At 36.5% G+C, this 12,429-nt stretch overlaps 1 protein-coding gene and 1 long non-coding RNA gene across 2 annotated transcripts; one reads left to right on the top strand and one right to left on the bottom strand.

Moving 5' to 3' along the window:
* Positions 1–515: 515 nt before the first annotated feature.
* Positions 516–8,874, top strand: LOC104111487 (potassium channel AKT1-like). Its single transcript, XM_009621194.4, has 11 exons — positions 516–814; positions 4,835–5,200; positions 5,301–5,358; positions 5,562–5,879; positions 6,268–6,513; positions 6,601–6,699; positions 6,808–6,840; positions 6,970–7,155; positions 7,254–7,448; positions 7,543–7,618; positions 7,782–8,874. The coding sequence occupies exons 1-11, from the start codon at positions 615–617 to the stop codon at positions 8,681–8,683; spliced, it is 2,679 nt and encodes an 892-aa protein (XP_009619489.1). The 5' UTR covers positions 516–614; the 3' UTR covers positions 8,684–8,874.
* Positions 8,875–10,634: 1,760 nt separating this feature from the next.
* Positions 10,635–11,366, bottom strand: LOC117280367 (uncharacterized). Its single transcript, XR_004510902.2, has 2 exons — positions 11,222–11,366; positions 10,635–10,947 (listed from the first exon to the last, which is right to left on the bottom strand). It is a non-coding gene; the product is annotated as an uncharacterized lncRNA (long non-coding RNA).
* Between the last annotated feature and the right edge of the window lie 1,063 nt (positions 11,367–12,429).

The following is a 12,429-nucleotide window of genomic DNA, read 5'->3' as shown; positions in this document are numbered from 1 at the left end:
GCCATACTTTAGGGGGTGTAATATAGACAGCCTACCCTAATACAAATATTAGTGATAATTTTCACGACTTGAATTCGTAACTCATAGGTTACACGAAAACAACTTTACTATTGCTCTTTTAATCAAAGCCTCAAAACTTTCAGATTCAAGTTATGAAAATTGAGAAACCCTGATAAAAAGCACATTAATTATATCATATTATACCGAGTACTAGATGGTAATTAAAAACAAACAAAAAAAGAATTTATGCCAAAATAAAGCCACCTTAATAAGGGGAAAAAGGGTAAGTAGTTCGAATCTTTATAAGAAAAGACAAGAATATATATACTTACCATACGTGTGCACAAACTAATTAAAGGCAAAAATAACAACAAAAAATCCGTTAAAGTTTTTTTTTTCTTTTTTTCTCACATCAGTCAAACACCTACCAACAACGTGTATTAAGATTCACAAGGCTAGGTGTCTGCTAAAAAAAACAACCTTTTTCTCAATAAATATTTTCTTTTTTTAGACTCTATGATTACATCTTCGAATTCTCCATCTTTCTATATATAAAAGCCAAAAGTCTGGAAAAAACAAGAGAGAAAAAAGAGCTAAAAAATAATAGTTAGAAAATGGGAGATGTGAGAAGAAATAGTAATCTTGGAGTTTTGGGAGTTTCTATGTGTGGTGCTGCACAAGAAATTGAACAATTGAGTAGAGATAGTAGTCATTATAGTCTTTCTACTGGTATTCTTCCTTCTCTTGGTGCTAGAAGTAATCGAAGAGTTAAGCTTCAACGGTTTATTATTTCTCCTTATGATCGCCATTACAGGTTCTCTCTATTCTTTCTTTCTTCTGTCAACTTTTCTTAACTAGTATTTGAGATGACACTGGTTCGACTAATTCAGATTCGTGCCGTTAGTATTTGAAACCATAATGGTCCGACTAATTCAGATTCGTGCCGTTCTCTATTAGTTTTAACTAATATCTGAAACCATGCTGGTTCGGCTAATTCAGATTCGTACCGTTCCTATCCGGAAGTTCTCTATTCTTTCTTTGTTCTGTCAACTTTTTTAAGTAGTATTTGAAACCACTTGTGTCCGACTAATTCAGATTTATATCGTTCTATTCTTTCTTCTTCCGTCCGCTTTTTTAAACTAGTATTTGAAACCACTGGTTTCTTTGTTTGGTAAACTTTTTAACAAGTATTTGAATTCGTGTCGTTCTCTTTTCTTTCTTTGTTTTGTCAACTATTTTAATTTGACTAATTCAGATTCATGTCGTTATCTATCCGGAAGTTCTCAATTCTTTCTTTATTCTGTCAACTTTTTAATTAGTTTTTGAAATTATTGGTCCGACTAATTCAGATTCGTGCTATTCTCTATTAATTAGGAATTCTCCACTTTGTTTCTATGTCTATATGTGTTTCTCATATTTTCTTTTGTATGAATATTGAAGATTTGAGAAAGTTCTTGAATTAAAGAAAAGAATAGTCTTGATTATGATGAGTACTCTTTCACCAAAAGATTAGAAATAACCGATCCATTATCCTACGAGTTATGAATCGTGCCCCTATGATTTCTTAGTTATTATAAAAAATAAAAATTGGAAATGAAGGGTAGATTATACTGGGTTTAAACGAATATAGGATTGAGTCTATTTGTTTAGAGTCCGGAAAATGGAGAAATTTCTGATAGGAAGCCACGGCGCTCAAATCCGAAATTAGTCAGACTAGTGTTTTAAGAAAAAAACAAAGTGTAGTTGATTGAATGAATAACATGAATAAGTTTTAATGCTTCTTAATTCTTGATAGTATTGTAAGAAATATAACCCCTATTTTTTATTTTTATTTTTATATTTTTATAATGGTGGTGTCGGTCATGGTCAGCTTAACTTCCGCTATCAATCAAATATATATTACCTTCAACTAACACAATTAACGAGAACTATGCTAATCAAGATAGGAAAATATTAGTGAGCCTAATACATAAATAGGCACTTGAACTTAGTCTCAGTTGGCAAGTATGCCCTCCAACTTTGGGCGTGCACAAATAAGTACCTTAACTTGTCTTCACTTTGTCAGTTAACACTCCAACTTACAAAATGAACATCTAGACACCTCCAAAATTTCTGTGCCACGTTAGTGCTACTTCAATATTTGTGTTTATATGTTCAATTTTATATAAATTGAGGTGTCTATTTGTGCACACCCAAATTTAAGGGCCTATTTATGTATTATGTAATTTAAAAAAAACTGAACATATTTATCTCTACTAAAATTTGAACCCTGTTCCTCATAGTTTAGCATAACAATTAACAAACATACTTTTGTTTTCTTTCTATAATTTATTTTCCCATGTAGAAAGCTGGTTTTAGTCTTCTCTCTCGTAGTTATTATTTTTTAATATATGATCTTCTAGTATGCTCCACCACAATGTTATTTTTTACAACATTACCGACACCTTGCATTATTTAGTTTGAAGTCTTTGTTCATTCATCTTTATTTAATTTTCCCGTGAGCTTATTGAAAAGAACGTCTGATTTCTTTTTAAAAAATGTACTATAATTTTTAGCCGCTTCTAAAATAATAACCAACAAAATATTTTTTTATTTTATATATATATTTCAAACATTTTTTGCTTAACAAATACGACAGAGCCAATTTTGTATTTTGCCGTTTCTTAAGCCTCAAATACTATATTTCTCTTTTTTAATTATTTTTATATGCAAGACAAACGATTTTTTTTTTTTAACCTTTCTCAAGTTTGCTCAAACTTTTGAAACTTATTATTCTTGATTTTATGAATAGGATTAATTCAAAGGTTCAATTTACGAAATTTTTTCATATTATGGACTTTGATTTGACTGTCTTTGAAAATTCCTTTAGCCTCACTTTTCTCTTTTGACTTTCGGTTGGAGAAAAAGATGAATATTTGAGTAACATGTGTGAGATCTTTCCAATGCTTTATTTTCTCCGTGTGTTCCGTGTCTGTCCTTTATCTTTTTTTGAATTTTGTAATTAATCACTATTGAATTATCTAATCCAGTCGGTAAGAAAAAAATATTTATTTATTTTGTTTTGTCAATAAACAACAAGTATGAGAAGAGTACCCCTACCTTGTGCAGGTAGAGTGAGGCTGTTTACGATAGACCTTCGGCAAATCGTCAGTAAAGTAAGTAAGTAAAAATTAAAAATTAGAGTGTAAATTCCAATTGAGATAAAAAATATTTTTCTCCATCAGCTTAAGTTTTGGTGGACAGATTAGTAATATCCGATAAAATACTAAAAGTATGTGCAAACTGGTTCGAATACTATTTTTATATTAAAAAAAGAATTATTACTAATTATTATTCACGTTTAGCAAGTCTAACAGCATGCTAGAGAGAAAAATGACTGAATTCTTACCCTGAGGGTGGGGGGTTGTGGGGGAGTGTGTCTTTTTCTTTTCCTGGTCAATGGGGTACAAAATAAGGTTAAGGTGATTATTCTAGGCTGCCAATGTTGTAGCTTAGACAAAAAACATCTTTTACACTGTTATACCTTTATGTCTTTTCTACTCCTATTCCTGTTGCCTTTTTTTGACCGAATGAAAACCTTTTTCTTTAGCCCTTTTGTTTTATTGCTATTTTTTTCTTAAAAGGATGCTGTTGGGTTCTTTGTCGGCACCTAAACTATTTTAACGTGAACTTGTTATCTTTTACTGGCACAGATATTGAATAATTTTGTCCATTGAGCCTAATGTTTGTTGTCCCTAATGCAACCTCCTATACTTTGCATTCCACTTAATTGACCAATAGCATACACTCTTTGGTGCTCTTAATTTTATTGCTATTCTAGATTATTTGCTTTGAGGTAGAGTCTTGAAGAAACGTAAAAATCATTTATGTAATCATGAGATAACGGATTCAAATTGTGAAAACAGTCTATTACAAAAATGCACAATAAGGCTGCATATGATAGATTTGATATTGTCCGACCCTTTCCTAACCCCTGTATATAGCGCGGGTTTGGTGCACTGGACCGTCATTTTCAAGATTAAGATCTTACTAAAACCAATAAAGATTTCATCACATCAGACTCCATGGGGCCATAATATCTTGTAGGTTTCACGTGTTGATGGTTTCAATCATATGACATTTCCTATAAAAATCATATACTGACAATTACTGCTCCTCAAAATATCTACTTTGTTTTATTGTTAATAAGGTTGCCTAATTTTATATTTACTACAGTGTCTAAACATGTCATTATCTTAAAATTTAGCATCAATACCAGCCCAAAAATAGATAGAAGGAACTAATGCCCATAATTGCTGCAAAACGCAAACCAAAGCTTAGTTCTGGGTACAGGCATATCTAGTTGACCTACAAATTCTCTAGGATTTAACAAAGTAAAAAGGATAGTCTGACGCACAAAGCATTCCGCATTCACGCTGGGTGGGGAGAAGAGTCGCGCCCCTAGGCGTGTGATGTATACAACCTACCTTAATGCAAGAATTAATAGCTGCTTCCGCGGCTCGAACTCATAACCTATAGATCACACGTATTTGACAAAACAATTTGCCTAAGCCTTGGCGGTCAAAACAATATTGTGAGCAATGATGTCAATTTCTTTTTTGGATAGTTAACTCATGAAATCTAATTAACTTAGCAACAACATTAACTTCATCTTTTTAGAAGAGGGTGACAAATTTTCTGCTTTTTCTTGCAGACAAGTATAATAGAAATGTGCTAACAAGTTCTGCATGTTACACTTAATTCACGAGTCATCGTTCTTTATATGAGATATCTGATTCATAGAAATGAACATGGATTTTGCTAAAATCAGCTCAGGTTAAAATGATGTTTGCAGGTTATGGGAGACTTTTCTAGTTGCACTCGTCGTCTACACTGCTTGGGTTTCCCCGTTTGAGTTCGGGTTTCTGAAAAAACCAACAGGACCACTCGCCGTGACTGACAATGTTGTCAATGGATTCTTCGCAATTGATATCGTTCTTACCTTCTTTGTAGCTTACTTGGATCGAACAACGTATCTACTTGTCGATAATCACAGAAAGATTGCTTGGAAGTATGCAAGTACTTGGTTTTTATTTGATGTCATATCAACAATCCCTTCAGAACTCGCTCGAAAGATCTCCCCGAAACCTTTACGCCAATATGGCTTATTCAATATGCTTCGCTTGTGGCGTCTACGAAGAGTTAGTGCATTGTTTGCCAGGTAAATTGCTCAGAGACCTCGAGTGATCAACGCTATATAGGCATATATTTTCCTTAAGGTTTAGTAAATACCGACCTTGTCTTTCTTTGTTTGAAAACAGATTGGAGAAAGATAGGAACTTCAATTACTTTTGGGTTCGGTGTGCGAAGCTTATTTGTGTAAGTACACTTTTCTCTTCTTTGATTAAGCGCTGATATTAAGTGGAATCAGCCACCGATGTTTGTATCAGGGTAGACTGCCTACATTACACCCCCTTGGGTGCGACCCTTTCCCGATCCTGCGTGAACGCGAGATGCTTTATGCACCAAACTGTCCTTTTTTTGTAATTCTAATTAACGTATTGTTTCTTTTTGCTCAATAGGTCACTCTTTTTGCCGTTCATTGTGCCGGATGCTTTTATTATCTGATCGCAGCTAATTATCCAAACCCGAGCAAGACATGGATCGGAGCTTCTATGGGCGACTTCCTTAATCAGAGCCTATGGATTCGTTATATCACTTCTATTTATTGGTCCATAACTACTCTAACTACGGTTGGTTATGGTGATCTGCATCCAGAGAATACGCGGGAGATGATCTTCGATATTTTCTACATGCTTTTTAACTTGGGATTGACAGCATATTTAATAGGAAATATGACCAACTTGGTTGTGCACGGGACAAGTAGGACTAGAAAATTTGTGAGTAAAATTATCCTATTGCTTGATTATTTTACCGTTCATACCAGTTGTATTAGTGTGCTACGTAGTGTTAGTCTTGTATTTTCTTATTCTTAAATTTCTGTTATCACTTGTTGCTTCGTTCACTTCAGCTTTCTGGTTGGTCTGCTGGTGTTACTACTTGTTGTTACTCATTTCTTCTTATCTTTCCTGAGCCGAAGGTCAATCGTAAACAACCTCTCTACCTTTTCAAGGTAGGGGTAAGGTCTGCGTACACACTACCCTCCCCGGACCCCACTTGTGTGACTACACTGGATTTTTTTTTTTTGTTGTTGTTGTTTGCTTGATTATTTTATCAGTGAGCTATAATTTTATTAGGTTCTAAAATGCATCTGATCTTCTGCTACAGAGAGACACAATTCAAGCAGCTTCAAGCTTTGCACAGAGGAACCAATTGCCGGCTCGCCTCCAAGATCAGATGCTTGCACACTTGTGCTTGAAGTTCAGAACCGACTCCGAGGGGCTGCAGCAGCAAGAGACGCTTGAATCTCTTCCTAAAGCCATCCGGTCAAGCGTTTCGCATTTTCTTTTCTACTCTTTAGTAGATAAGGTTTACTTGTTTCGTGGGGTGTCAAACGATCTACTCTTCCAGCTGGTAACTTAGGAAACAGATAATTAATCACCTGTCTTACATCTTTAAGCATGTTTTCTTTTGCATTTGACGCTCGCTCTATGGTTCCAGGTCTCGGAAATGAAGGCAGAATATTTTCCTCCCAAAGAAGATGTCATTTTGCAGAATGAAGCACCAACTGATTTCTATATTCTTGTAACAGGAGCTGTGGTAATTTTAACCTCTTTCCATAATCTTGTTTACGTCACATATTTTACTTGATAGTACTTGTCTATAAATATGTGGTAGTACTAGTCTAATGTCGAATCTATTTGACAGGATCTATTGGTGCTTAAAAACGGAGTTGAACAGGCAAGTTTCATCTCAAATGCACGGGAACTTCATATTTTTAGTACATTCATTTGGTCTTTTTGATGAAGCACATTTAATTTTTTTTTTCCAAAACACAATGGTGAGCTGAACGTAAAATGGATGTTTCAGGTTGTTGGAGAGGCGAAGACTGGTGATCTCTGTGGTGAAATTGGGGTTCTTTGTTACAGGCCTCAACTCTTTACCGTACGAACAAGGAGATTATGCCAGCTACTACGTATGAACCGTACCACATTTCTGAATATCGTCCAGGCTAATGTTGGGGACGGGACCATAATCATGAATAATCTCCTTCAGGTACGAATGCCTTAAAAACATTTTCTAACATTGATGAATTCGCTTAACATGATTCGACTAAAATATGGCTGTTGTATTTTTTCCTTTCTGCTGAGCAGCATTTGAAGGACATAAAGGATCCAATAATGGAGGGAGTTCTTCTGGAGACAGAACGCATGCTCGCTCGTGGTAGAATGGATCTGCCTCTCACCCTTTGTTTCGCAACGCTTAGAGGTGATGACTTGTTGTTGCATCAGTTGTTGAAGCGGGGTCTTGATCCAAATGAATCGGATAACAATGGAAGATCCGCTCTGGTTTGTACACATACGAACTTCTGTTATCAAAGGATAATTCTATGTACAATAGATTTCTCATTTCGTTTCTTTCTTATTTGTTTTCACTCATCAGCATGTCGCAGCGTCTACAGGAATTGAGAGTTGTGTGGTTCTTCTGCTTGATTTTGGTGCTGATGTCAACAGTAGAGGTATTTTTCAATTCAACTCTATGAGGAGCTCCGCCCCTACTTCAATTAAAGCTCACCCCCTCCTAAAGCTCCTCACTCCACTCATTTTTGAACTTCTAATTAGACCTTGCTGAACTTTCCACGACATAGATCAAAGGGTTGATTTTATTTCTTGTGTACACAGATTCAGAAGGCAATGTCCCATTGTGGGAGGCTATCTCGGGGAAGCACGAGCCGGTGATCAAGTTACTCGTTGACAACGGTGCTAAACTATCAGCTGGTGATGTGGGACATTTCGCCTGCGTTGCTGCTGAACAGAACAACTTGAATTTACTCAAGGATATTGTCCGCTACGGCGGGGATGTCACGCGTCCCAAAGTCAACGGCTCATCAGCACTTCATGTTGCTGTTTGTGAAGGAAACATGGAAATAGTAAAATACCTTTTGGATCGAGGGGCTAACGTTGACCAAGTAGACGAACATGGTTGGACCCCTCGGGATCTTGCTGAGCAACAAGGACATGAAGACATCAAAGAACTCTTCGAATCCGGGGAAGTTATGAGAACTCGATCCGTTGATCCTATCCCTGAGGAACGACATGGGGTTCGGTTTCTTGGTAGGTTCAAAAGCGAGCCAACTATCTTCCCTGCATCACACGGAGCATCATTTCTAGCATCCGGTGGATCATTAGGGCGATCACGTCCTAGACGTAGGACTAATAACTTCCACAACTCATTATTTGGGATAATGTCAGCCGTGCAGACCAATGAGCACGACGTGGTTTTATCTGCAAACGAGGCAAATGTAAGTGCCAAGACAACCAAGACTTACGCTCCTAGAGTGACGGTGTGTTGCCCCGAGAAAGGGGACAATGGAGGTAAGCTTGTTTTACTTCCACCGAGTTTTCAAGAACTACTTCAAATTGGTTCTAATAGATATGGAATCTTGCAAGTCAAAGTTATAAGCAAAGATGGAGCTGAGATTGATGATATAGAGTTGATCAGGGACGGCGATCGTTTAATTTTTGTTAGTGATAAAGAAAACAATGAAACTGATAATCATCAGAATGGTGATGAGTTGAGGTGAAAACCAAAATTGTAAAATAGGTCTTTTTTTTTATATGATCTTCCTTTTTACTTGAATTATACTTCTCCATTCTTCTTTGGGGGTAGGGGAGATTGGTAATTTGGGATGAACAGGTTAGTTGTAATACTGACAGCCAATTTGTGAACATGTAAGTGAAAAGGATGTGCACATCCAGCTACCACTTTGTCTAATTTACAGAAGTTGAGAGTTTAGAAACTCCTCTGAAACCTCTTTTGACTTATGAGCGACAAGTGTATTCTCTAACATTATAATATAGTTGGTGACCGACTTATATAACTGATGAGCGACAAGTGTATTCTCTAACATTATAACTATAGCTGATGACTGACTTATATAGCCGATGAGCGACAAGTGTATTCTTTAACATTATAACTATAGCTGGTGACCGGCTTATATAATTGATGAGAGTGACAAATGAATTCTCCAACTATAGTTGGTGAGACTTATATAACTGATGAGCGACAAGTTCTCCAACTATAGTTGGTGAGACTTATATAACTGGTGAGCGACAAGTGTATTCTCTAACGTTACAAATATAGTTGGTGACCAAGTTATGCAACTGATGAGCGGCAAGTATATTATCTAACACTGTAAGTATAGTTGGTGACCTTTTTAACCAAGGCCATTGATAATCTTTGACTTAAATTCTGGATCTGCCTCTAATATTCCAAATACTTCCTTCCTCATCTTCTTACAAAATGCATCAAGGTTGTAAATTAGCACTTAGAAATAAGTCACATTTGTTACCAATGCGAAAAACTATGAGGAATAAAAGAATGGTGTCCATAGCCATTTATTGTATGTATTTTTCCTTTAAACAAGGAACTCATATTTATACAGATGTAATATAGAGATATTTCAGAAAAAATGTATGAAAGAACAACATCTAAAGACTTATAATTAATTAGAGGGGCGGCCATCCATAAAGCAAGTAAAGTAACCACTTTAGGCCCCATATTTGTGGGGGGCCCGTTTTTTGTTACACCTAATAGACTATGTATAAGTTTAAAAAAGAGTACTGCAAAGTGAAAAAGTTTGATTTCTTTCTTTAACAAATATAGAGAAGAAGGATTTTCAACTGCTATAATTTCTACCAAGGAAATTGCACTTGAAATGAATATCGAACCTGAATTTCGTAAGACACGTGTGATATATAGGACGTAACAATTCGATGCGAATGTTATAATGGAATCTCAAAATCTTTCGAAGAGTCCTTTATAGTTGATTACTTCTATACGACAACGCTATTTTTTCACTTCAAAATAGATTTGAACAATTCGAAGCATATGAATTTTTTTTTGGTTTTCTATTTGGTAGTAAAAACTAAGATCACTAGATGTTGGAAATTTGAAAAAAAATATTGTCTTAATCTTGAATGTTCCTTAAAGCATAATAATTAATTCGATATTGATGGTTTAGATTTATTTTCTGAATTAAAAGTATTAAGAACAATAGTACAATTAGAAGATAACATTTTAATTGATACACTTAATCAAATAAAAAGATTTAATTTTTTTCCAAATGCCTAAATTGCTTATGGAATAATGTTCATAACTCATGTTACCGTTGCTTTAACGGAAAGAAGTTCTCAAAATTAAAATTGATAAAATCTTACCTAAGAACAATGTCACAAGAAAGGTTAAATGGATTAGCTATATTGTCAATTGAGAAATACTTATTAGGAGTTATTGATTATAAGAAAATTATTAATAACTTTGTATCTAAGAAAAACTAAAAAAAATAGATTTCAAATAAATAAATAAAAATTAAAAAGTTAAGGCCTCTCATAAAGTTTGGCTTTAGGCCACAAAATTAGTCGGGCCGTCCCTGATTAACTGTGGAATTTTAATAAAAAAATATGTTTATTCGATCCACTGACTTTAAATTCTGAACCATTCTCTAACAATGGTTGTGAAGGCAGCCTAGGATGAGACTTATCTTGCTTTCAATTCTGAAATTGATAGCCCATTTATCGAATATCTTTCTACTTCTTCAGAAATTTGTGCTCGTTGATCACCCCTCTCTATGAAAAATCCTGGTCGGTCTGGTGGTGGTGGTGGTTGTCTCGTATCGTTTGTAAGCATAGAAACAACACTTGACATTGATGGCCTATCTTTTGCATAGTCTTGAACACACAAGAGTCCCACATGAATGCATCTCATTACTTCATCGCGCGAGCACGATTCAATTAGTGTTACATCTATTAGCTCCAAAGCTCGCTCTTCTCTCCATAATTCCCATGCCTGAAACAATAGAACCAACTTAGCACATAAGTCAGAAAGTGTTGGCTATGTGTAAACAAAGTCCCACATCGAAAGTGAAAAAGAAAAATGATTTACTTATAAGATGTTGGATAATATTAATAGTGTGAGGTTTTTTGGAGAAAACCGTGCAGGCTTGGTCCAAAGAGGGCGATATCGCATCATGTTAAAAGTATCTTTGAGCCTGTTTTAGCCCAACGGAAAGGAGTCTTCATAACTATTTCATGAGATAAGTTCATAAGTTTAGAGATTATACCAGTCCTATGAGGTTTAGCGGATGCTCAGAATCATATCAGCTGTTGCTTTTCTTGCCACTAACAATTTCTAAGAGTAATACTCCAAAGCTGAATACATCTGTCTTTGTTGAAACAATGCCTCTTAATGCATACTCTGGAGACATATAACCACTGAATCGAGGAAGATTAAGCCAAGATGAACGAGGCAGATGCACCTTGTCTGTTCAACGAAGCACAACAAGCGCTAAACTGGGTAAATTCAGATATCCCTTGATGGCTTTCAATTTGTACTTAGACTATTTCATAGATAGCCTTAACATGTTTCTTTGCGTATGTAGGCCTCGGTTCTTCATCATGAAACTTTTCTTCGATATTGGGATGGGCTGATCCAGCTAGAAGCCGAGGTCCAACGGCTCACTGAGAAGAGATATACTTACAAACTTCTCAGCGAGCATTGTGAAAGGGAGGCTAAGAGCCTCCCAGCTGAGCTGGAGGTGACTTGAAAGGAGCATGCCGACCTAGTCGAGAAAGTAAGAATATTTGAGGTTAGTGGCGATGAGCTAGAATCGGTGACTAACGGTCGGAATCCGCAGGTCCAACAGAAGTTCGATCTAATCGACCAGCTCCGAGACTAGATGGATGCAGTCAAGGCCGGGATCGAAGAGTTGTGAGGTATAATGGACCGCTTGGCCTTGGAAAAAGAGACTTCTCGGTCACACGTGACTTCTGTTGAGGTCCAGCTTCGAGCAGCAAAGGAAAAGGCCAAAGTGCGGGCCCAAAAGGTTGAGAAGCTCCAATCTCAGCTAAGCTCGGATGTCTCTGATCAAGAAAACCTTGCTAAGTGGTTAAAGCCGATGCCGACGAGATGGTGCCCCAATATAAGACTGATACCAAAGCATCCCGAGATCGATTGAAAAGTACTGTCGAGCACATGAAGTGGCAATCCCGAAGGGAGGCCCTAGAGCAGATTCATGCTCGAGGTTTCAACTTATCGACTGAAATTAAGAATGCCAAGGGGATCGAAGCCGAGGTCAAGAAGTTGGCGTATCTTGAGGATGAAGAAGACTCCGAGGGTTCGAGCAGATCCGAAAGTGGAGGAGACTCCGTAGATCTTGGCGACGAGGCGGGCTTCGGTGAAGACCAGGCCGTTTAAGTGCCTTGTGCGTTTTCCTTTGTTTTTTTGTGGTTTTGTATTTTTGCACCTTTTTTCAAGGCCGTTTGGCCTTTG

Source organism: Nicotiana tomentosiformis, chromosome 6 (assembly GCF_000390325.3).
Source record: "Nicotiana tomentosiformis chromosome 6, ASM39032v3, whole genome shotgun sequence".
Lineage (NCBI taxonomy): Eukaryota > Viridiplantae > Streptophyta > Magnoliopsida > Solanales > Solanaceae > Nicotiana > Nicotiana tomentosiformis.
This window is presented reverse-complemented; position numbering and strand designations above follow the sequence as displayed.